Source organism: Herpailurus yagouaroundi, unplaced genomic scaffold, assembly GCF_014898765.1.
Source record: "Herpailurus yagouaroundi ecotype Mexico unplaced genomic scaffold, PumYag 190, whole genome shotgun sequence".
Classification (NCBI taxonomy): Eukaryota; Metazoa; Chordata; class Mammalia; order Carnivora; family Felidae; genus Herpailurus; species Herpailurus yagouaroundi.
In genome coordinates this window covers 20567227-20593472 of record NW_024412421.1, presented here as the reverse complement: position 1 = coordinate 20593472, position 26246 = coordinate 20567227, and the positions used below count along the sequence as shown (strand labels likewise).

At 41.2% G+C, this 26246-nt stretch overlaps 1 protein-coding gene and 1 pseudogene across 3 annotated transcripts in view; both read right to left on the bottom strand.

The window, feature by feature from the left end:
• TANGO6 (transport and golgi organization 6 homolog) overlaps positions 1 to 26246 on the bottom strand; it is a 192976-nt gene that overhangs the window by 34388 nt on the left and 132342 nt on the right. For 2 of the 3 annotated variants that reach the window (XM_040442922.1, XM_040442923.1), the window contains 2 exons: positions 14103 to 14254; positions 3335 to 3448 (listed from right to left, as the gene is read on the bottom strand). In XM_040442922.1, coding sequence (XP_040298856.1) covers positions 3335 to 3448; positions 14103 to 14254 — 266 coding nt within the window. The remainder of the gene's footprint in view (positions 1 to 3334; positions 3449 to 14102; positions 14255 to 26246) is intronic. The other variant, XR_005780797.1, reaches the window with a different exon arrangement.
• Positions 465 to 2108, bottom strand: LOC121009707 (mesoderm-specific transcript homolog protein-like; annotated as a pseudogene).

The window sequence follows — 26246 nt, the reverse complement described above, 5'->3', positions numbered from 1 at the left end:
TTTTTTTTCCAACGTTTATTTATTTTTGGGACAGAGAGAGACAGAGCATGAACGGGGGAGGGGCAGAGAGAGAGGGAGACACAGAATCGGAAACAGGCTCCAGGCTCTGAGCCATCAGCCCAGAGCCTGATGCGGGGCTCGAACTCACGGACCGCGAGATCGTGACCTGGCTGAAGTCGGACGCTTAACCGAGTGCGCCACCCAGGCGCCCCAATAAAAAGACTTTTAAGGGGCGCCTGGGTGGCTCAGTCGGTTAAGCGTCCGACTTCAGCTCAGGTTATGATCTCACACTCCGTGAGTTCGAGCCCCACGTCGGGCTCTGTGCTGACAGCTCAGAGCCTGGGGCCCACTTCAGATTCTGTGTGTCTCCCCCTCTCTCTGCCCCTCCCCTGCTCATGCTCAGTCTCTCTCTGTCCCAAAAATAAATAAAAACATTTTTAAAAAATTTAAAAAAAAGACTTCTAAGACTGTCTCTCTGTATCAGTGAGCAGTAGTGCCCACCAGAATTTCCTGAGAGCACAAAGACAATGGCAAGTCATATACTTGCTCAGATATTCGAAGGATGGGGGAGGGTGACTGTTGGGTCATCCTTAGCCGGAGCTTCTCTAGGCTTTTAACTATATGTTGATCACCAATGTGAGTCAGGTGGACTTCTGTGAGAGAATGGTGTTCGGTGGTCAGGATCTCTTTTGTACATTTTTTCCTAAATGGAATACACAACAGATAAGGGAGTGGAGGAGGTAACACAGGGAAGATACTCCTAGCTCAGAAGGAGTGGAATTGATAAAGCCCATATATGCATTCAAGAAGTCCATGGAGTCCTCCAGCTGTGGAGAGTGGCTAGAATTGACACTGTGGACCATGGGAATGTTTTCCTGCACAGCTCCAAAAACTCTGCATAGAGGTTAGTGGGATCCTATGGCCCACCGATAAAATGAGTGGGAATAGTCACAGAAGCAAGAGCTCCCACCCAGCATGTTCTAAACTTCTTTCTCTGGATGATGTACCGCAAGAGACTATCGATAACTAAGTTCTCGTCATTGTTGCGTATCCCTGCCCACATGTCCCACAGCTCACCCCCAGAGCATTTGATGTACGGCCCATAGACTGGGGTGAGACCTCGAGAGAATACAAAGAAATCTGCGTCAATCGTGTGAGGATGGGTGACAGCATGCCTCCATTTAAAAACATTTTTTTAATGTTTATTTATTTTTGAGAGAGAGAGAGAGACAGAGACAGAGACAGAGATAGAGAGCGAGCATAGGAGAAGCAGAGAGAGGGAGACATAGAATCTGAGGCAGGCTCCAGGCTCTGAGCTGTCAGCACAGAGTCTGACGCAGAGCTTGAAGCCACAAACCACAAGATCGTGACCTGAGCCGAGGTCGGACGCTTAACCAACTGAGCCACCCAGGCGCCCCAGCATGCCTCCATTCTTGAGCTGCTTTTGGAAGAGAGGACGGTGAATCTCAGGAAATATACCTCCATTTGACAGATAGAGACTCCTCACGGTAAGCTGACGAGATCATTTCTGCTCGAACCTATAGAGCACCTTCTGAGCAACGATACCTCTGTAATCATGAGACAAAGGTTGATCCTATGGTTCTGGAGCCCCAGATGCCACAAAAATGCCTCTATGATGCTGGCCTGCTCAAATATGGAACAGTGATGTGGTCTTGTTTGTCACTGCAACCAAAGACCAAGAAACTCAGGGCAATCACTTGTTAAAACCTCACAGTCAGACCTTCCCAAATCTTGTACTAATCACAGCTGGAAGTTGGAAACCTAGGTAAAAGCACAACTATCTCAGGATTTCCAACCACACCCACAGAGTCCTGGTAGAAGATGTGCAGTCTCTCGTAGGTGAAAAATCTGCCTGACGACTTCCACGAGTGAAGAGCAGGAGACAGCTGGAGTGCCGGGAAACACAGGCCACAAACAGGGGCACAGCTAGTCACCCCACCTGAACCCACCACTCCTTCATTGTGTGGAGGTGATCTCGGTGCACCATGGCTGCGTCTTATCCCCTGCTGCCCGGCACAGCAGTTTGGAGCACCCGGTGCCACGGCGCCCGCAGCATGGCAGGGCCAGGCGGCAGCCAGGCACAGCACACAGCCCGCAAGGGCAGCGCCGGCCAAGACAAGCAGTGAGTAGTGGTAAGTACCCAGATGTGCTGGTTGCCACGGCCCACTCACACAGTTGTATGGACCTATTTCAATAGTGTTGTAATTCACATTTTAAACTACAATTTTATTTTGAAATAATTTTAGACTTACAGACAGCACAGAGAATTCCTGTATACTTCTCACCCAGTTTCCACTCTTGTTAACAACCTACATATCAATGGTGTATTTGTCAAGGGTTTTGTAGATCTTAAGGATGGGTGAAAAATACTTTCTTAACTCCCGCTTGTACAGCAGACTCTCATCAAGGGCAGTTTGTAGCCGATAGCAATTTATTTAATTAATCTGCATTATTGAGTTATGATCTTTGTGTTCCCCACCACCATCAAGACCCTAGATAATAACTAGGGGACAACTGATGAGTTCATGCTTGCACAAAAATGGTGTCAAGAACTTCATGTGGCAACATTCTATCATGAATAAAGCCTGTGGGTCTCACAAAACAAACACTCTTCTAATGGCTTCACTGACAGTTAAATACTGATGTGCCAGCCACCAGTGAGCATTGTGGACGGCAGGAAGTGAATTATTAATGTAAACTCTCTCCATAAACTCATCTGGGAATGGGTTTCCATTAAAATCAAGAGGCAAATTAATTTAGAGGTCACTCATTCTTAGCACACATATGGATATATATACTTTCTTCCCGTATTGGCCACACACTAGGGAGAAATCCAACCAAATCCACTTGGAGAAGGAAAGATGTTTAATTTATGCAGCAACTAAAATCTTGTGGATTGAATTCACAGCTAAAAAGGAAACATTTTTAAATGAGAGCCTTTAGTAATTTGGTATGAACAGTGAAAGGAGTCAGGGAGACAGTCACTAAAGATCAGGCTCCAGAGGCAGGCTTAGTGTGTTCCTGTTTGCTCACCTGGAGTCTGCCCCTCTGAGAAGAACACCAGGACTCAGAGTCTCGATCCACAGACTTATGCTCTGGTTCTCCTCCAGCAGTAGGGTGTGGTTTGCCTACTATTTCAGAAGAAATAGGGACTCCTATTAAAGATGCAAGCAATATAACTTTCCTACTACAGAATAAAATCTCGGCTGATTTTATTCTGGGGATAAGGTCTGAGGTCTCCTGTGGTGAGATTGATGAGCAGGAAAAAAACCAAAAAGGTACGGAAACTGCATATGGTGAGAAACTGACTTACCTCAGTAGCTTTCTGGCTGAGGCCCCGAAACAGCAGCACGATCACGTGGATGGCAGCTCTGCGCACTTGAACTTCATGGTCTGTCTTAGCCACAGCAATCAGGCAAGCTGTTACCTAGGAGGACGAGGGGAAAAGTCAATAAAATTCAGGATTGCACAATTACCTTAAGTTTTTCAACTATGTTCCACTTTCTACACATCCACCACAAACAATCTGGCTTAGAGAGGGGTGGATAGTTACCTCATTCTCCATAAAGAGAGACAGATCTAGTGGTGGAGATCTTGATTTAGTCTGGCTTTTCCGGAAAAGGGCAAAATCCGGTTTGGAATTCAGGAAGAAGATTAGGGAGTCAGCAGGGATATGTGTATAAAACAAAGGTATGGTCAAATTCAAGTATTTCCTCAAAAGTAGGAAGAAATGTTACTTGTCCCCCTTTGGGAATGCTAAATCAAAGGAAGGAAAGATGGTCCAAACCATAGTGGCTTTCTAGGGAGTGAGGACCATGGGGATTTAGCTAAGCAGGCTTTGGAGTTCAAGGCCCAGCATGAATATGAATGCGCCGTTGATGAAAGTTACAGCCCAGGGATAGAAAAATACATAAATATTCTAACTGATCTACTTCCACATGTCCAGGTGTCCTGGTCCTGCAATCTAGCATACCCCACCATGTGAGTCACCCGGGGCCAATTTCAGAGTCTCCCCGGGTTTCTTCATGTGTATAATAGGTCTTTCAGTGCTCATTTACTTTAAAAGACAGCTCTATAACAGAAAAGACTAGAAATTACTAGCACAGCATGTGCCAGATATATAGCTAATAATTATATGTCGTAAAATAAGAATGTTTCTAGACCCTGTTACCACCCTGCCCCCATCCCACTCCTGGCTAAGAACAAAAATATTTTAAAACCTCAGTAAAGAGATACTCCTAAAAACAATGGCAAAAAAATCTTCCTGAGGCATTCATGCAAGATTTAAAAATTGAAAATGAAAATTTTGAAAGTGTGACCAACGGAACAATAATCTGAAGGTAAGTCTCAATTATTCAATTGGCTTCTCACGTATTTTGTTATTTCATTTACGGTGTGAGTGTATTTCTTGGCCAACCATGGAAGGATTTCTAACCATGATAAAAAAAAAATAGCCAGATTGTGTGTTTGGAAACATGTATAAATACATATTATGTTTAAAGAATGGTTTTTAAAAAGGTTTTAAAAAAAAGAATACAGGCACAAACGAGGAAATAGGCTTGTGCAGAAATTTTAACTATGCAGGTTGTATTTTTCACAGCTTTCAAACAGTTGGGCATAGTTCAAAGTGTCTAATTAATCAGCGATGGCAGAGAGATTAGAAGAAGTAGCTTGTTCTTAAATATAATTGCATCTGTGATGTACTGGCACTTAATCAAGTTGTACCTCTATTAGACAAACTTGCATGTTGTGAGTGAAGGGAAATCCCAGGAAAGCTCAACAATTTGGGGGCTGTTTTTCGGTAAGATCCAGCAAGCTGTTTCTGCTTTTGACCTGGGACACCCTGACCCAAGGCCATCAGTGGCTTCCATGCCTGTGGCATTAACGGTAGAAGCAATTCAGTCTTAGGAGGAATTCCTTGGGTGACCTCCAAACAGGTAACAATATAATAGCTACCTCCACTTGCACCCTTAGTATTTACAAGGTAAGAGCTGAAATCAGAGAGACAAGTTAGAGCTAGGTCTGAGTCCTTCCTGACACAAGGAGGTTTAGCTTATTCAGTCTAGTAACTAAAGGACAAAAACCAGCCTGGGGCCGCATAATGTGCAGATGCTCCCGAGCCTTTTGCCTGCCTCTCTCTGGGTTGAGTTTGGGGCCCAGGTTTCCAGGTTTGGTGGATCAAGGCTTCTTGGCCTAGAGCCCTGCTGGTATCCAGCTTTGCCACCTCTGTCTCCCACACTATGCTGAGCATGCCGTGCCTCAGCTCTCAGTGAGTCCAGCTCTGGCTGTCGGGTGTTAATCCCACAATCAGCAGAGGCAGAAGATTCCTGCCTGGAAAAGGGCTTGCCCCGCAAGGCCAGTGCTATAATCCTTGTGCCACTTTGAAGGCATGGCTGAGAGAATAGCTGGTTATTACAAGCTTTGGTGAGATCAGTTGGAATGGCCTCCTGCTTGCTACAGACTATTATTTATGCACCGAACAGGACCCAGTCCATCTGCAATCAGCCATCCAGGATGATCAGGAAGTGGCCCATGAAAGGAAGGGTGTTCACAAACCTTCCTCAACACCTCTGTCACAAAGACTAAATCCTATGAAACATATGATGGTCAATTATGCAAAATGGTTTTTTTTTTTTAAGTTTATTTATTTATTTATTTATTTATTTATTTATTTTTCAACGTTTATTTATTTTTGGGACAGAGAGAGACAGAGCATGAACGGGGGAGGGGCAGAGAGAGAGGGAGACACAGAATCGGAAACAGGCTCCAGGCTCTGAGCCATCAGCCTAGAGCCCGACGCGGGGCTCGAACTCACGGACCGTGAGATCGTGACCTGGCTGAAGTCAGACGCTTAACCGACTGCGCCACCCAGGCGCCCCGAGTTTATTTATTTTTGAATGAGAGAGACAGAGTTTGGTGGGGATGGTGCAGAGAGAGAGACAGAGAGGGAGACACAGAATCTGAAGCAGGCTCCAGGATCTGAGCTGTCAGCACAGAGCCTGACGCGAGGCTTGAACCCACAGACCGCAAGGTCATGGCCTGAGCCGAAGTCGGATGCTTAACCAACTGAGCCACCCAGGTGCCCAATGCAAAATGTTTTTAAAGCATCAGAATTTTAATATGGTCTTGCAGATATCATCTGGAGACAAGAACAGCCTTCTGTTCAGGTCACGCTCCCATAACGAACTTGTAATGTTGCTCTCCTACAGGCCACTGACGCAGACCCCTAGTCAAACCCTAGAAGCAGGGAGGATGCATAGCCACTCTCTTCCATCTACCCATCGGAACAAGTCACTCTCATACCAGTCTCTCTCACCTTCAACCCCAAGGACACACTTACCATTGACTTTCACCTCTAAAAGGCTTGGCAAATAGATAGATGCTGTAAGGTATTTACTAATTTATGAATTGGTGTCATGTTTCTATTCTGTTCTGTTCTGTTCCTAAGTCCTCCCAGAGGATGAAATCCATCCTATGTGATCTTCATGTTGCCTGCCTTCAGGGTCAGCATACCTAGTCTAGTAAACCACACTGTGGAAGGCTTTCTTGTCATCACTGCCTAAAACACGTACACCATTCTGCCATTCTGAGAACCACGCAAAGAGGAAGATGATGATTCCTCTGCATACACTATATAAGTCAGTTTAAGCAATTTAACACTTGACGGGAACTAACAGGAATAAGGAAAAACATCACTTCCCAAATAGCTGGCACACACCAAGCATACTCAGAACTACACAAATAAAGACAATACAAATGGCAAGATTACAAACCAACTTTGGAAAATTCCAGGAGAGAAGGTACCAGAGTTGAGGTATGTGTCAAGAAAGCAGGACTTCAATTTTCCAACTGCATTTTCATCCCTTTTCTAACCATTTCTTTGTTAAAATTTCAGTTGGTCTGCTTACTTATGTGAAACTAGACCATCTGCCCTTCTATTTCATCAACTAAGAAACCTTAAGAACAAAGGCAGTACAGTCTCCAATTCATACGTGCTCAGCTTGCTCACATAACCTGCTCATGGAACCATGCTGGGTCTGTTAGCTTCTGGAGGTTCTCCCAGAACGTGCACTCCAGTCCTCATCTCAGGGGCCTATGCAGCTTTAACATGCACTTAGGGAACTGCGTCAATCATGGTGAAACTGGTAATCAACCCGGATCATTCAGTGGGATCAGAGGTGATAGCTTTGCATCAGACCTCAAAGCTCAGGTTTATGGAATTCTGGGCACCACATTAAAAGTGGATTTCCCTATGGACTTCTCACCTAGGGCACATCTTACTTACTGTACTGAGGATAGGCCTCTCACTGTGGTTCCCTTCCATCATGTTTACTTTCCAGAGAGAGCGATGAAGATGAAAATGCCTATCAAGATTTGGTTTCAAGCACCACAGCTCTTGACAAGAACAAGGAGAATTAGGGAAAAATAACAATGCTTTCCAAACAAGTTAAATCTTGACATCAACAGAGAAGAAAAACCTGAATTTCCAGCACAGGAACTGAAGGCGTTGATCCTATCCTTTATATTCCTTTCCTACCAGCAAATGCCATCAAGAATAGACAGTGCCCAAATCTGGACCACCCAACAGGTAGGACAGCTTTCTGCAGATGCCCAACAGCTACAGCTACGACCCCCCAGGTCAGGTCATGTTAGAAGAGACCATGGTGGTTAGTTTGTTTAATTTCGTACCAAAACAGATTACACATATCCTCTTTCTCTGCCTGCCTGACACTTGATCAATGCAATCTTCTTGCTGCCCTGATAAGTCTAACTGAGGGTCCCAGCTGTGGTTCCCTCAGCACCTTGTGCTTATTCTATCATATCACTCTAGTCCAGTGTCTATTTATTCTTCTGTGTTTCACATTCTACAGAGATTTCCTTGGGGGAAGAGACTGTGTGCTTCATCTGTGTGCTCCAGCATACCTGGAACATGGCAAATGCTCACAGAGGAGAATTCCTTCAGTTTGCAGCCAAAGGCCAGTTTCCTCAAAGTTCCTTCTCCACCAGAACATACTACAAAAGACTTAAGAGCTTTCATGGGACACTTAACAAACTGTCACAGAGAATGGCACGGTAACTAAAAAAATAATATCATTTCATTCTTGGGGCACCTGGGTGGCTCAGTCGGTTAAGCGTCTGACTTCAGCTCAGGTCATGATCTCGCAGTCCGTGAGTTCAAGCCCTGCGTCAGGCTCTGTGCTGACCGCTCAGAGCCTGGAGCCTGTTTTGGATTCTGTGTCTCCCTCTCTCTCTGACCCTCCCCCATTCATGCTCTGTCTCTCTCTGTCTCAAAAATAAGTAAACATTAAAAAAAAAAATTAAAAAAAAAAAAAAGATCATTTCATTCTTATGCTTTGGTTTCCCAACTCACTCAAAGTAAAAGCCAAACTCCTTATGAGGCCCCATCAAGACTGCCATCACCTCTCTGACGCATTGGCCTTGCTGTTCAGTAGCATGTCAAGCATGCACCTGCCTCAGGGCCTTTGTACTTGCTGCTCCCTGCACCTAGAATTCTTTCTCCCCAGGTATCTGTCTGGATCAGCCCCTTGCTTCCTTCAGGTCTTATCTCAAATGTTACTCATCAGTGAATCTTTTCCTGTTCATCCAAGTTCACATACAACAACAAGTTCCCTTTGTGCCCCTTCCCTTACTAGATTCATTTCCTTAGCACTTACTCCATCTGACACAGTATATATTTGTTTACTTCCTTACTTATTCATTACCCACCCCTCCTTTCTAGAACATCAGCCACATGAGGAAAGGAACTTTGTTGTGTTCACAGCTGAATCCCCACCATCTAGCACACAGCTTGGTTGCAATTCCTATAAATGGCACAGAGTAAGTGCTCAATGAACATCTGTGGAAGGTATCAACAAATAAATGAAGAACTACTTCAGACCCATGTCCACTATCCCACTTTTTCCATGAGAATGGACAAGAGCGGTCTAACTATAGGAGGGCTCAATGGCCAAAACACTAAGGCTGTCAGGTGTCCAATCATGTTCAAACTTGTAGTCCACCCAAGGCAGCTGGTTTGGCACTGATGACATGGCAAGCGTGGGATGCTACATGAGAAGGATCATCTAAAAAGAAGAGACAAATTATGTGGGATGGAAACACCTGGTTTTTCAAATCAGAGGGAATATATTGCCTTCTGAAGTTTCACTGCCAAAAGCAAGTGCTATGAAGATGGAGCTACATGACCCTTCCTGTCAGTAGCTCTACTTGTATGGCAATTCTCTTCCTTTTTAAGCACAAATGCAATCTTTTTTTTTTTTTTTTTTGGCACAAAAGAAATCTTATAAGTGAACTGAAAACATTTATTGGGAGACAACATACAGTTTGGTTAAGAGCATGGATTCTGGAATTGCCCGCCTACATTCAAATCCCAGCCCTGCACTTCCTATCTGCATGACCTTGGCAACTTATTTCTCTGTGCCTCAGTTTCCTTTGTGAGTACTGGATCAGTTGATATGTGTAAGGTACTCAGAAAAGTATTAAGTGCTTGCTATTATTACTATTTTTAAGATTTAAAAAAAATTATTTATTTTGGGGTACCTGGGTGGCTCAGTCAGTTGAGTGTCCAACTCTTGATTTTGGCTCAGATCATGATACTCTCACGGTTTGTGGGATTGGGCCCTGCATCAGGCTTTGTGTTGACAGTGCAGAGCCTGCTTGGGATTCTCCCTCTCAGTTTCTCTCTGTCCCTCCTCCACTCTCATGCTCTTTCTCCCTCTCTCAAAATAAATAAATAAACATTAAAAAATTTTATTTACTTTGAGAGAGAAGGAGAGAGAAGGGGAGAGAGAGAGTCCCAAGTAGGCTCCAAGCCATCAGTGCAGAGCCCAATGCGGTTCAGATCCCATGAGCCATGAGATCATGACCTGAGCCGAAACCAAGTCGGATGCTTAACTGACTGAGCCACCTAGGCAACCTCTTTTTTTTTTTTTAAGATTAAAAAACAAGCAAAAACAATTATTTATTTCAAGAGAAAGGAAGAGAGAAAAAATTATTACTATTCTTAAAGCATGTAGGAACCAGTCTTCCCAAATAAGCCTTACCTTCTTCTTCATTCAATATTTATCAAGAAACACTGCATGCCAAGCATTGTGATGGGTGCTAGGGGGTATGCAAAGGTAAATAAAGATGGGCTCCGCCCTTGTCATGCTCACAATTTGTTAGTGATCATAAACACACCTGGGATTGATGTTTCAGGAAGTCCAGATCTCGAGAAGTAGGGCAGGGTCACTGGACAAGGGGCTGGCCAGGCAGGTACCCCCACAGCAGCAGCTCCTCACATGGAATTTAAAAGCTCTTTTGTGTTAGCACTCATGGTAAGTGAACAGCCTACTACCTATTTACACTTCATTTCTGAAGGTTTAATAAGCAATCCGAGATTCTTGCTGTGAGCCAGGAAATTGTAAAGTTAAAAGACCCCTTATGATGTAGACCCTGCCTGCCTCTCTTGCCTCGGTTCTGCCACCGACTAACCTCCCACCCCCACTCCTTCACTCCAGCCTTTAGGATCTTCCTACAGTTTTCCAAATATTGCCAGGCTGTCCCACACCACACTGCCTTTGCACAGCTATTCTTTCTGCCAAAGTGCCTTCTTGGGCTACCCAATTTCTACTTGTTCTAAAGATTCAGGTACAAACATCTCTTCCTCTAGCACCTCTTTGTCAACACTCAAACCTGACTGAGGGGCTCCTAAAATATGCTCCTCCAGCACTTATCACGAAGGACTACAACTGTGGCCATTGATGTTTGTGTCTTCTACTAGGTTACCTATGCCTAGAAGCCAAGGTTGGTATCTTGTAGGGTTTTGCAACCTTGGCCCCTGACAAAGGGCCTGGCACACTGCAGGTGTTTGGTAAATGTACGAGAGGTAACATCGGAAGGAGGCTAGTTACCCCTGTTCTTCTCATTTCCTTGCTGCCATGATGATCACTGTCATCATTGGCCTCCTTTAAGTCACCAAAATCCTCCTTAAAGAAAAATCTCAGTACAAAAACAAAACAAAACAAAACAAAACAAAACAAAACAAAACAAAACAAAACACCAAATCGTTTCTCAAATGTCACCTTCTCAATGAGCTTCACCTTGAATACCCTATTTAACATTGCAACCTCCCCTCCACCCAACACTACAATGCTGGCCACCCTTATCCTCTGCTTTTTCTTATTTTCCACATATACATTATCTCTAGATCCTTGTAACAATCCTTCATTGCAGGCATTTTAATCCTGCCCCCTTTTTTTAGTAATCTCTATCCCCATCATGGGGCTTGAACTCATGACCCCGAGATCAAGAGTTGCATGCTCGACTGACTGAGCCAGCCAGACGCCCCTTTGATCCCATTTTCTAAGTGAGACACTGAGTTCAGAGTCTAAGCCATGTGTGCTTGAATGAATGCAGGTAAGTAGGTGGAGGAGGTAGGCCCTCACTGATTCCCATCCCCAAGTGCACTTGGAAATTTCATTCTCTATCAACAGGTCAGGTGGGTCTCCAGAGAGATGATACTTCTTGAATGTTATAAAAACCTGCTTGAGCTCAATTTTTCTAATCAACCAAACCAAGAAATTTCTCTAACACTCTGATGGAAAATCATATGCTGCCAGCAAGCTACAGTTTCCTTAAGAGAGAAAACGGGAAGAAGAGTCTAGGGACTCAAGAAGAAACATGGTCTCAGTTTTTTGGTTCAGAGAAGACCATGATGTTCAGGTATTGTTTGGGGCCAATGGTTTTAGAAAGTATATGGGATCCTGTCAAACCTAAGCTGATCCACTTGGAGATCCAGGGTAAGTTTTCATTCCATTCACAGCTATGTTTTAAAAAATTTTGTGATGCTTGCACAATTCTGCAAATATATTAGAAGCAGTTGAATTGTACCCTTTAAATGGGTGATTTATATGGTATGTGACTTCCATCTCAATAAAGCTGTTATTAAAAATAATAATGTTTGGGTTTGGTTCATATCACAGCTTATGGCTTGGTTTGGGTTGAGTCATATGAAGGTACCAAATAAACAGGAAAAAAATGTGGGAACTGCTTCCATATTTGACCCAGAGAAGTTATAAAAGGCTGAAATCTTTAGACAATATAATTAAATAGACCCGCAAATGCCTTCTATTGTGTTACAAGTTCATATACTAAAGGACAAGAGATTCACTCCTTGGATGAGTGACATCCAAAACAACCAAAGATCAGATATCTAACGGTTCACATATGGTAGAGCACTCTAAGGTGTTAAGTTGGTAAGAAGCATTATTTCTAAGTTTTTTAAAAAAGACACATAAATGGGTAGTGGGGACTATTAAGGAGGGCACTTGTGATGAGCACCAGGTGTTGTATGTAAGTGTTGAATTGCTAAATTCTACACCTGAAACAAATATTACACTATATATTAACTAACTGGAATTCAAATAAAAACTTTTTTAAAAAAGAAAAAAATATATAAAAAGATGGGCAAAAAGGTGTGTCCCTCATGGAAGAGTTAAAGGAGAGGAAGTGACTGATGCATAACTTTCTTAAAAATCCTAAGTTGGAAAAAAAAATCCTAAGTTGGAATTTAAGGGCATGAGTAGCCTTTACTATCAATAAAACAAAGCCTATAAAGCTCAGGAATCAGGAAATGCCATAAATTCAAGGGTATGCGTACATCCATGAGTGTATTTTTCTGCTTAGCGATAAGACACAATCACGACATCAAAGAAAATTCCTTCTCCCTAGGAACTTCTTAAGATTTGTTGTTCAACATGGTCTGAATAAAGAAGCCAGTATTACAGTTTTGTAAGTTTTTGGTCTAGTGAAGTTATATGCTCTATGTGAGAGATATGGTCTCTCATAAATAAAAAGGTAATATAAACTTTTAAAAATTTATATATTTATAATTTACATGTCATTTTCTTCCAAATAAAGATTTAAGATAGTCAAGTGCATTGGTAATAAAACGACTCCTGGCTACTTATTAACTAATCTTTTTCCATCCAGCATCATCTTTAATAGCAGAGTGCCTAGCACACAGCAGGAAGTCAAGATATATATTAATATACCGATGACTAAATAAACGTGAGGGCAAAGATAAAATGTAAGGGGCTAGAGGAAGATGTTCATAGAGGACAACAACAGGACGCACATTTCATTAACTCAGAAACTCTGAAACCAGGAAGAGCGTGCAGTGCCAACATCCTATATGGCTGCCCAGTCATCCTCGACCTACTATGTACCATGTACTAGGTGTAACATGGTAAACAAAACATGGAACTTAATTAGTCTTTCTGGTAAATAACCTCGTCCCCCTGAATACAGGGCACCTCTGACCAAAGAGGACCAATTAGAATCTATGCCTGGGAATTTTCTGTGAACAGAGATGAGCTCACAGATGGCCCAGAGACCTAGGGTAGAGATGTTTATTTTTGAGAGAGAGAGACAGAGTGTTAGTGGGGGAGGGGCAGAGAGAGAAGAAGACACAGAATCCGAAACAGGCTCCATCCAGGCTCTGAGCTGACAGCACAGAACCTGTGCCGGATTGAACCCACAAGCCATGAGACCATGACCTGAGCTGAAGTTGGACACTTAACCAACTGAGCCACCCAGACGCCTTTTTTCTTTTTTTAAGTAACATTTACTTCTCTTATTTTTAAGTTTATTTATTTTAAGAGAGAGAGAGAAAGCATGCATGTGGGAGGGGCAGAGAGGAAAAGAGAGAGAGAGAGAGAGAGAGAGAGAGAGAGAGAATCCCAAGCAGTTAGTGAGGAGCCCGATGTGGGGTCCGAACCCACAAACCATGAGATCATGACCTGAGCAGAGACCAAGAGTTGGATGCTTAACTGACTGACCCACCCAGGTGCCCCTCAATCCTCTTTTAATACATAAGGTAAGTTAAGGTGACTTGGTGTCACTTGCCATAAAAAATGCTTATGAATCTAACTTCCAATATACATATAAGACTAGTGAGGCTGAGGCAGGTTCAATGTTTTATCTGATCTGGAAAAAAAAACCAGAGATCTGACTCTCAACCCCAAGCTATATCACAGGTCCAAGTAAAAACAAGCATTAGAAAAATAATCAACATGCAGTACCTCATGAACCACAGAGCCCAGCAGAAAGTCCAGCCTCTGGCACAGTTCTCCAAGGTTAGATAAGCTGCTGGCCCTGTGAGCACTATCTGGATCTCTTGCCCCCCTCAGGAATGTGTGGATCAAAGGTTCTCTGTACTTTGAGACCATGTCCCCTATAGGGAAAAAAAAAAAAAAAGAAAAGAAATCAAAATCTTTAAAAACAAATTTTCAGGTTCTTAAAGAAGGAATAATGATACTATCATAGTATATTGTATGGTGTTTTATACTTTTCAAAGTACTTGCATAACCAACCATTAGAAATTATGCACTGGGAGCATATTTAATGTCACGGTGGAAGAAAACTAATAACTGACCATTAGATTGAGTAACAATGAGGACACTGTTGACTCTGACAAGAACGGTTTTGATGGACTGGTAGGGGTAAGAGCATGACAGAAGTGTTGTTGTTTTTTAAGTTAATTTATTTAAATTCAAAGTCAGTTAACATACAGTGTAGTATTGGTTTCAGGAGAAGAAGCCAGCAATTCATCACTTACATACAACACCCAGTGCTCATCCCACAAAATGCTTTCCTTAACGCCCATCACCCATTTAGCCCATCCCCCCCACCCACCTTCCCTCCAGCAACCCGTATTTTGTTCTCTTTATTTAAGAGTCTCTTATGATTTGTCTCCTTCTCTGTTTTTATCTTATTTTTTCCTTCCCTTCCCTTATGTTCAACTGTTGTTTGTTAAATTCCACATATGAGTGAAATCATGTATTTGTCTTTCTCTGAGTCACATCACTTAGCATAATACACTCTACTTCTATCCACGTTATTGCAAATGGCAAGATTTCATTCTTTTTTTAAAACCATTTATTCACTTTTGAGAGAGATACTATGAGCAGGGGAGGAGCAGAGAAAGATGCTCAACCAAACAAGCCACCCAGGAGCCCCAAGATTTCATTCTTTTGACTGCCAAGTAATATTCCATTGTACCACCTCTTTATCCATTCATCAGTCGATGGCCATATGGCCATAATGTGGCTATTATTTATAGCACTGTTGTAAACATTGGGGTGCATGTGCCCCTTCAAATCAGCATTTTTGTATCCTTTGAATAAATACCTATAGGACAATTGCTGAATCATAGGGTAATTCTATTTTTAATTTTTTGAGAAAACTCCATACTGTTTTCCAGAGTGGCTACACCAGTTTGCATTCCCACCAACAGGGCAAATAGTATTCCCCTTTCTCTGCATCCTCGCCAACATCGGTTGTTTCCTGAGTTGTTAATGTTAGCCATTCTGACAGGTGTGAGGTGGTACCTCGTCATGGTTTTGATTTGTATTTCTCTGATGATGAGTGATGTTGAACATATTTTCATGTGTCTGTTAGCCATCCGGGTGCTTTCTTTGGAAAAGTGTCTATTCATGTCTTCTGCCCATTTCTACACTGGATTATTTGTTTTTTGGGTGTTGAGTCTGAGAAGTTCTTTATCTGATATGTCATTTGCAAATATCTTCTCCCATTCTGTCAGTTGCCTTTTAGTTTTGTTGATTATTTCCTTTGCTGTACAGAAGTTTTTTTTGTTTTTAAGTTTATTTATCTATTTTGAGACAGAGAGAGAGAGAGAGAGAGAGAGAGAGAGAGAGAGAGAGAGATGGGCAGAGAGATTGGGAGAGAGAGAATCCAAGCAGGCTTCACACTGTCAACGCAAGCCTGATGCGGGGCTCAAATTCACAAACCATGAGATCATGACCTGAGCCAAAACGAAGAGCCAGATACTTAATCAACTGGGCTACCCAGGCACCCCTGTGCAGAAGCTTTTTATCTTGATGAGGTCCCAATAGTTCATTTTTGCTTTTATTTCCCTTGCCTCTGGAGACATATCTAGCAAGAAGTTGCTATGGCTGAGGTCAAAGAGGTTGCTGCCTGTTTTCTTCTGTAGGATTTTGATGGTTTCCTGTCTCATATTTTAGGTCTTTCATCCATTTTGAATTTATTTTTGTGGATGGTGTAAGAAAGTGGCCCAATTTCATTCTTCTGCATGTTGCTATCCAGTTCTCCCAGGACCATTTACTGAACAGACTGTCTTTTTTTTCCATTGGATATTCTTGCCTGCTTTGTTGAAGATACATGTTGGCCAAATATTTGTGGGTCCATTTCTGGGTTCTGTATGCTGTTCCTAGAAGTGGGTTTAAGACAGTATGGGAGAACTGGAGACAGAAAGATCACTTAAGAAGTTTTTCAGCAAAGCAGATCAAGGAAATGGGGTGGCTGCTGGTCAAGGTAGGGGGATATGTCAAGAGAAGTTTTTGTTTTATTTGAAAAGAAGAGAAATAGCATGCTAAGACATCAGAATTGACATTTTATATATGGAAACAACTTCTTCCTCCACAGGTATACCAAGAGCTAAAGCTTTTTTGGCTTGATCTAGGTTCTGAGGCTCTAGTTCTAGAACCCAAGTATAACACTCTACCTTTAGCCTTTTTGTAGTACTAAGGCTACATGATATCTATCTATGAGGTGACCAAATGGTTTCCAAAGCACTGCTTAAAGCCACCTATTCTTAATCACATAAATGATAAATCATAAAAAAATCACCAACTTGTCCTATCAGGCTCACCTCAAATGCTATTTCCTTTGTGAAAACTTCTTCAGTCAGCCTTAATTAGTCCTCCTGGGAAGTTCCACAGTTCTTTGAACTTAAATCACCTGTGTCACTAATGCCTTGATTCCTAGAGGTTTTCAGCATCTATCTCTCCCATGAGTCTAAATTCCTTGAAGGTAGAACTTCGTTTCCATCAGTTCTCAGTAATCTTTGTATGTATGAAGTACTCAACAAATGCTAATGTTGAACTGAGTTCATTAATTTGTTCAACAAAACAAAATTATGTGCTAGGTATCATGATAATGTTCTAGGGATAAAAAAACATAAACATAATCTTTACCCTTTAGAAAGCCCAAAGTTTAGGAGGTGGGTACAAACAGATAAGTACCAACAATTACAGTACTGTGGTAACTGCCATCATAGAGCCAAGCAGAGGTTGCTTGGAGACCCTAAACTCACTAATTTCAAACACTTGGAAGGGGGGGGAGGAGACTGTTTTGACTTCATTTTACCTCAAAACACAATGTATTTTCCACACAGTATGGGATAAAGATGAAGGAGAAATTTCTCTAAAAGGCTCCCAGTTCCTAATATACTACAGACAGTCGAAAGACTCATTCCCTGCCCAGTTAACATGACTATGAATTGCAGAAATTGAGTTAGCAGTAATTCAGCCATAGCTTGTTTTCAGAATAGAGGGGACTTTGTGCCTATTCTGAGACCCAGTATTTGCATTTCTGAATATCAATCCTGAAGAGGGAGTCACATATATGCACAAGGATATCTGCATAAAGACTTAACTACAAGAATTGTAACAGTGAAAAATGAGAATTAAATATTAATTAATATGGAAGTGGTTAAATAAACATATATGTTATGGAGTACAATGCAGTCATTAAAAAGAAAATGACAGAATTATATGCACTAATATAGAAAGGTCCCTGAAGACACTGTTAAAGCAAAAGGAAGTAATAGAACCAGTATCACTCCATTTGTGTATGTAAAAATGCACAGATGCAACTTCTCTCACTATTAACAAACAAAACTTACAGATTTAAATATGTATATGAAATATACAAATGTATAGAAAAATGATAGAAAGGACATACTAAAAGAGAAGATTTAAATAACTTGTCCGTAGAGCAAATATGCCCAAGATCAAAGTTAACGTAGTTTGATACTTAACTCCTATAACATACTGATTGTATTTGAAATTTCCAACTAAGAGGAAAACATATATTTCTACTTTTACTGTAGTACTTTTCCTTTCTGGTCTTAGGAAGGAACTTGCTCATTCTGTAGTGTGAGATATAGATCCAGAGTTAAGAGATGTGTGTTCTAGTTTTGGCCCTGCTACCAACTAGCATTTTGACTTTGGGCAATTTGCTTCACCTCTCTGGACCAACTAGAGATAAGTCAATTAGACAAGACGTCTCTCAGGTCCTTTCCAGTTATACGAATCTATGAGTTGATGAGTCACCTTTGGTTTAGTCATCAGGGGAATGAGGTTCAGGAGACTGGAAAAGGAAGAAGCATACATTCACCATCCCTAGAGGGAGGCTGTTGCTGTTAAAGGAATGAAGTTTCTTTGTTGGGAAGGAAGGCACAGGAAAATGAGAGAAGGAGGGGAAATTGCAGGCTGAAAAGGTAAGAGCAGATGACAAACAAGTGAATGTTTACTAATGTAGAGATTTAAAGTGAAAAATGCACGGTAAAGAAAAGGTAATATGTGCTAGGCACTATACTAGGCCTGGGGATCCAATGATAAACAAGAAAGACACAGTCCTTTCCCTCATGGCGTTCAAAGCCTAAATGGGGAAGAGGGAAAAAAACGACCAAGCAACAATGGAGTGAGATGTGCCCAACATGGTGACAGAGAAAGATACTTTTATGAGTAATGTTTTGATCAGGTTACTATTTCTATTAATAACAGCCCCAGTATTCTTATTTATCCAGACTCAAAATCCTGATGTTCTTTTTGACTTCTCTCTTTTGCCCTTCATTCAGTCTGTGCATTTATTATTATCCAACCTTTGTTTATTTCCATATAGAATTTGAAGAAACTTATAATAAATAACATTGAAATTATGTGTCACTGAAATAAGTACTTTTAAAAGCTCTACAGTAAGTGAGGGAGTGCAGATATCCCAAGCTAAGGATCTCAGAACTTAGCTTATCAATTCCTGGTGGCTAAGACATAAAAGGAAACAGAAAAAACATAGTTCTTATTATCCAATAAAAAAAGGAACATCAATTTGGTAACAGAGAAAAATTTTAGGAAGAACATCAAGAGGTACCTTATTCATTCATTCAGCCAATCTTTTAGTTTTAAAAAAAATTTTAGTAACGCTATCCCCGATGTGGGGCTTAAACTCACAGCCCCAACAACAAGAGTCACATGTTTTACCAACTGAGGCAGCCAGGCGCCCCTCGTCCAACAAATCTTAAATGACTACCTACAATACTCCAAGCACATTCTCAGTCTGGAGGTGACAAAACATGAAAAAAAAAAGTAAAGGTCCCATCTTCATGAATCCTACTTCTAGTGAGGGAGCAAGACAATAAACAGTAAACACATCTTCCTGCAGCAGTAACGGCTGTGAGGACAAACTAAGGAAGGTGTGTATGTGTGTGGAGGACGCTGAGAGCCAGGGGTGAGGGCGCGGCCACCATAAAAGTCGCGGCCATACCACTACATTAACAAAACCACAATTTAACGTTGCATTTACATAAATTCTGGCCCTGCCTGAGTTTCATTAGTACTTTCAAAATGAGCATCCATTTAACTGCATGCTCTACCAGTTCCATCCCCAAGTGCACCTAAGAACCAAGAGGAGCCAGTAGGAACAGGTTAGCATCTCAAGAGCCCTGCGTTGTACCTGTCAGTAGACCCTGGGCCCACACGCTACTTTCTTTTTCCACAGTTGAGGCTAGAAGAGCTGGAACACTGTCTTCACCCTGCAGTTCTCAAAGTGCCCTGCCGTCATGTTCTCTGTAACCTGAACTCACATACACAGCCTAGATTTGTCACATCCTTGATCAATCCTGGTGTTCTTTGTGGATTTACATCCCTGCTACCATTTCCTGGGAAGCTACTGCTTGCCTCTGACTAATCTTCCCTTCTCTTAGTGCCTACCATGCCATGTGGCTAGTTTCTCAAGACTGGACCGGATCCTAGTATCTAGGCTGGGGGTCAATCCTGACCAGGTTTCTGTGCAGAACAAAAAAATGAATGCATGTAGTCAGATAATATAGCTTCCAAGGCTACATTTTGACATGGGCAGACAATTTCAAGATCCTACATAAAAGGTACTTAATTTGAGCTTTAGGGATCCCAAAAGCCACATTTGTTATGCACATCGCATTGGCATTCTCCCATTCTTCCTCGCAAATAGCATTCTAATTTTGTTCAAGTACCCACCTTCCCCTGCCCTGTCCCAACCATCACCCATTTGATTCAGACTAAGGTCTTCATTGGTCTAAATGAATCATGGTGGACACATCCCTGTGCATTAATTGGTTTACATATGGGCATGTGACCTAGTCTGGACAATGAGGTGTAAAGGAAAATCTGCTGGAAGACATTTTGCCTCGGCTATGATAACGATATGACACCTTAGAGTTACTGTGGCCAACTTGAAACCATGAGGGACTAGAGGATGAAGCCAAAAGCTGAAGTTGGCAGAGCAGAAACATGAAAAGAATCTGGGTCTTGAACGATATCACGAAGCCAAAAAATCAACCACTCCTGGACTTTTTGTTATGTGCAAGCGATTCATTCCTTACTGTTTAAGCCAGTTGAGTTGGGAATTTCTGTCATCTGCAGCCAAAAGCATTCTAACATATAATATGAAAAATGGAATGTTCTTTAAAACTACAGAGCACTTTGGGGTGCCTGGCTTGCTCAGTTGGAAGAGCATGCAACTTGTGACATTGGGGTCGTGAGTTCAAGCCCCGTGTTGCATGTAGAGACTACTTAAACAAACAAAAAACCTTTAAAAACAAAACATAAAAAATAAATAAAATTGTAGAGCAATTCTATGTCAGTTTGATGTCTATCAATATAAAGTCAGGAAAGTTAGATTTGCCAAAACAAAGGAACTTAACACAGTATATGTTTTTTAAAGAGCTCAAAATCATTTTATAACAAAAGAAAAAAATCAAACCCAATAATTTTCTTTCTTCCAACTGCAATTTTAATTGGGACAAAAGCCTAGTACACAGCATGACTCTTACAATATTAGCATATATATATGACTTTCCCAAAGAGCTAAGTCATCTTTATACATAAGCCAACCTATTAAAAAAAAAAACAAAAAAAACAGGTGAGTAACTATTTAAAGTAGTAGTTCATGTGAAAGGCTTAAATACTGAGTATATTTCCCAACCGCTGACTAACTCATTCCATTATAAACTAAAACCCTAGGCCCTGGGATACCTGCTACTATTCCTTAGTTTCTGATTAAGCAACAAAACCTCAATTATCCCATACGGGAGGGGTTAAATTTAGGGTGGGTTTTTTTGCTTTTGTTTTTGTTTTTTTTGTATTTTTCTTTATTCAGATGAGATGTGCTTATTGCTTCAGTTGAAATTTATTTGAACCACAAAATTCCAAAATCCAAATGCACCTTTTGTCTTTAAGATAGTACATACTTGACCCCTGACAAGACCAAACATTCATTACCATCCTGTTGTTTCCTTAAAAACCGATGTATTATATGGCTTTTATAAAAAAAAAAAAAAAAAAAAAAAAAGGTACTGATTTCCGAATTTCCCACCTCCCCACCCATATTCAGAAAATACTTACCACGGACTACAATATTTAGACTAAGAGATACCCACGAGAACTGAAGTTAGAGAGACCATAATCTTTTCCTTGGGCATTTCTGAACAGCCTCAGGCAAATGAACATGGTAAATCCAAGCTCACTTTTACAAACTTACTCAAGTAGATGCTCGTCAGAGAGGTATATCTTAGTTCAGCTCTGATGACTTCTACTTTGTGCAATGATGATGACAACACCTGGCTATTTGCATCTCCATGTTCTTTTCAGGAAGTCAGCAATAATCAGTCTTACTGAGATGCACACAGCTGTGTGTTCAAGGAAACCAGAGAAGGATCTAGATTTGTTTGAACAAACTTAATGAAAGTGAGTTGCTTTGGAAGGTGAAAAATCAAATGCATAGTGAAAAGAGCTGAAAACCTTTTTAAACTGCCTATGACTTACTCGTACCAATTATCATCTATGTGAAAAGACTCTTAATAAATTAGGATTTGGAAGATTTTTTTTCAAAAATTTTAAGTTTATTAATTTTGAGAGATGGGGGAGGGGCAGAGAGAGAGAGAGAGAGAGAGAGAGAGAGAGAGAGAGAATCCCAAGCAGGCTCCTCTTGTCAGTGCAGAGCCTGACCTGGGGCTTGAACCCATGAACTGTGAGATCATGAGCTGAGCCGAAGTCAAGAGTCAGACACTTAACCAACTGAGCCACCCAGGATTTGCTAGATTTTTATCAAGTTTTTCTTTCTTTCTTTTCTTTTTTTGAATATAATATACTGTCAAATTGGCTTACATACAACACCCAGTGCTCATCCCAACAAGTGCCCTCCTCCATGCCCATCACCCACTTTCCCCTCTCCCCCACCCCCACCCCATCCACCCTCAGTTTGTTCTCTGTATTTAAGAGTCTCTTATGGTTTGCCTCCCCTCCTCTCTGTTTTTAACTATTTTTTCCCCTTCCCTTCCCCCATGATCTTCTGTTAAGTTTCTCAAGATCCACATATGAGTGAAAACATGATATCTGTCCTTCTCTGACTGACTTATTTCACTCAGCATAATACCTTCCAGTTCCATCCATGTTGCTGCAAATGGCATGATTTCATTCCTTCTCATTGCCAAGTAGTATTCCAGTGTATATATAAACCATATCTTCTTTATCCAGTCATCAGTTGATGGACCTTTAAGCTCTTCCCATAATTTGGCTATTGTTTTATCAAGCTTTTCAATGGTACTTTAAGTCTAGACTGGTAGATTCATTGATCAGATCCCATCTCCTTTCATGCAGAAGCCGAGATGACTGCAGCAAGAGACTCTTACATGGTGGAAAGGTGCTATCACATCCGAATTCACACAATCACTTTTGGAGCCAGGGGACCTGCTGATTTCAAGGGCTCAACCATTCCCCTAGTTAACTGAAACAGGTCCTAAAAGTGAGAGTGAGAAAAGGAAATGCCACCCTTGGCCAAATCCTTATGCCATCCTATCAAAACTCCATTTTTTATGTCTGGTGACTCCTTTATCCTTTTTCTTCTCTCCCTTCCCTCCTTTTCTTTTAATTAAAAAAAATTTTTTTTTGAAGACATAGAAATGAAGACAAATAAAACCACTCCTAAGTACTCTATTCAATTTACCAACAAGAAGTAAGTAAGAAATATCCTAGCCTGCTGGCTAAGGTACTGCTGAGTAAAACCAGTTATATTTTTCAAAGATTGAATGAACACTTACAGCCAGCACTCCTCTGTCATCAGAAGTTTATATACATTCTGACGAATGTTTTAGTCCAATGTTTCCCAAACACAAACATGGGCACTGAAATTGTGCAGTGTGACTTGATTATAATGCAGATCCAGGTGATTCAGAATTATCATCAAAATGAAAATGCAACATTAAAAAAAATCTTTTAGATGGGGTACCTGGGTGGCTCAGTCGGTTAAGTGTCGGACTTCGGCTCAGGTCATGATCTTGCAGTCCATGAGTTCGAGCCCCGTGTAGGGTTCTGTGCTGGCAGCTCAGAGCCTGGAGCCTGCTTCAGATTCTGTGTCTGCCTCTCTCTCTGCCCCTCCCCTGCTCACGCTCTGTTTCTCTCTCTCTCTCTCCCTGTCTCTCAAAAATAAGTAAATATTAAAAAAAAATTTTTTTAAATCTTTTAGAGAATTCACAGACCCCTGAAATACATCAGAATTTAATCTCCAGACTTCAGTTTGAAAAATGTTCTTCCAACAGGCCAATTTAATGAAAACATTTAATAGGTACTGCTATGTGCTAGGGACTCCATGGGGCACTAGAGACTGAGAAATGAAAGAGATTCTGTTCTTATTTCTAAGAAACTACAGTTACCAAGTGGCACAAAAGCAACAGGGTGGGTGAGATTTAGTCTCTTCAGGGAAGACTTCATAGAGGAGGTGGCATCTAAATTAAATCTTGAAAGATGGTGAGGATTTCCTAGATACAATAGGAAAAGCAGGTAGTTGGAACTATGTCTGTAGCCATGGAGGCAAGGGGGTGGTGGGGGGAGAGCAAATAAAATGGATGGCATATTCATAAAATAGCAGCTACACTAGGTGACTGTAACAAAGGGTGCACTAAAAGGTGAATATGATCAGAAATACCCAATATCAAACCACAGAGGCATGAAGGTAAGGTATTGAACAATGGAAAACTGATAATGCTTTCTTCTTTTTAATAGATTTTGTTTTTTAGAGCAGTTTTAGGTTCACAGCAAAATTAGGCAGAAAGTACAGAGTTCCCATATACCTCCTTCCCCTCTCTTTCCCTGACTCCCCCGCTAACAACATCCTGCACCGGGGCCATATGTTTGTTTCAACTGATGAACTTATATCAACAGATCATTATCAGCCAAAGCCCATAGTTTACATTAAGGGTCACTCTTGTGTTGTACATTGCATGGGTTGACAAATGTATAAGGGCATGTATCCAGCATTATAGTATCATACAGAACAGTTTCAGTGACCTAACAATCCTATGCTCTGCCTACTCATCTCTCCCTTTGGGCTAACCCCTGGTACCTACTAAACTTACTGTCTCCACAGTTTTCCTGAATGTCATACTGTTCCAAAAATATCATATGGTATGTAAGCTTTTCAGATTGGCTTCTTTCACTTAGTAATCGGCTTAAAAAAAAAAAAAACCTATGTATTTATTTTGAGAAAGGACAAGTGGGGGAGGGGCAGAGAGAGAATCCCGAGCAGGCTCCACGCCACCAGGGCAGAGCCCAGTGCAGGGCTCGAACCCACTAACCATGAGATTAAGACCTGAGCTGAAGTCAGGCGCTTAACCAACTGAGCCACCCAGACACCCCTTAGAAATAGGCTTCTAAGGTTTCTCCATGTCTTTTCATGGCTTGATAGTTCATTTCTTTTATGTGCTGAAAAATTTCCACTCTCTATACCACAATCTATTTATCCATTCACCTACTGAAGGACATCTTGGTTGCTTCCAAGTTTTGGCAATTATGAATTAAGCTGCTATAAACCTACATGTGCAAGGGAGCCTCAGTGGCTCAGTCTGGCATCTGACTCTTGATTTCCACTCAGGTCATGATCTCACGGTGTGTGAGTTTGAGCCCCACATTGGACTCCACGCTGACAGCGTGGAGCCTTCTTGGGATTCTCTCTCTCTCTGCCCCTCCCCCACTCTCTCTTTTTCTCTCTCTCAAAATAAATAAGTAAACTTAAAATTCTTTAAAAAAATTTAAAAAATTTTTAAATAAAAGAAACATATATGCAGGTTTTTGTGCAGATGTAAGTTTTCAACTCATTTGGGTAAATACTAAGGAGCATGACTGCCGGGTTATATGGTAAAACTATGTTTAGTTTTATATGAAGCCACCAAACTGGCTTTCAAAGTGGCCAAAGCATTTTACATTATTCCTTCCCCATTGTTCAAGTCCTAACTTCATGCCCTCTATGATGTGACTCTGCCTATTCTTGGTCATATTCATCTTGCTGCATGCCCTTTGTTATAGCTGGTATAGCTGATTAAAAATATGGTATACTGATTCAGAGGAATATTACTTGTCAATAAAAAGAAATGAAATACTGACACATGATGCACCATAAATGAACTTTGAAACCATCATGTTAAGTGAAAGAAGACATCACACACAAAAAACACATGTGAATGATTTAATTTATAGGAAATGTCAGCAATAAGTAAATCCTTAGAGACAGTACATTTGCGATTGCCTGACTGGTAATGGTATGTGAATGGTTTCTTTTGGAATAATAACATTCCGAAAATTTATTGTGGCAATGGTTGCAAAACCTTGTGAACACACAAAATAATTTAAAATTGTACATTGCAAATGGATGAATTGTATGGTAAATGAATTATATCTCAAAGCTGCTTTTTTAAAAAAGCAAGTTTTGAAAGTAGGAGGGGTAGGAAAATTAGAGAATCTATTTTACAATAAAGCTGGAAAAAAATAAATAACTTCTATAAAAATCTTCACATACTAGAAGAGAAGAGGTATATATATATATAAGCAGAATCTGATGTGAAACACACTTCTGCCTTCTAAAAGCTCAGAGACCAAAGGCTTGGTGCGAATTCTACAGACAAATCACAATGGCTGTTCCCTTCAAACATGAGGCAGGAGATGCTTTGATGAGATGCCCACTACAGGAAACAGATCCTGCCCTTGACCACCAGTCAGGCAAAACCCAGAGCTTTCCCACTGCTCTATGAATGGCATTGCTGCTGCCAGCTCTTTGCTTCCTTATTTGTCAGTAAACGATGGTGCCAATACAATTTC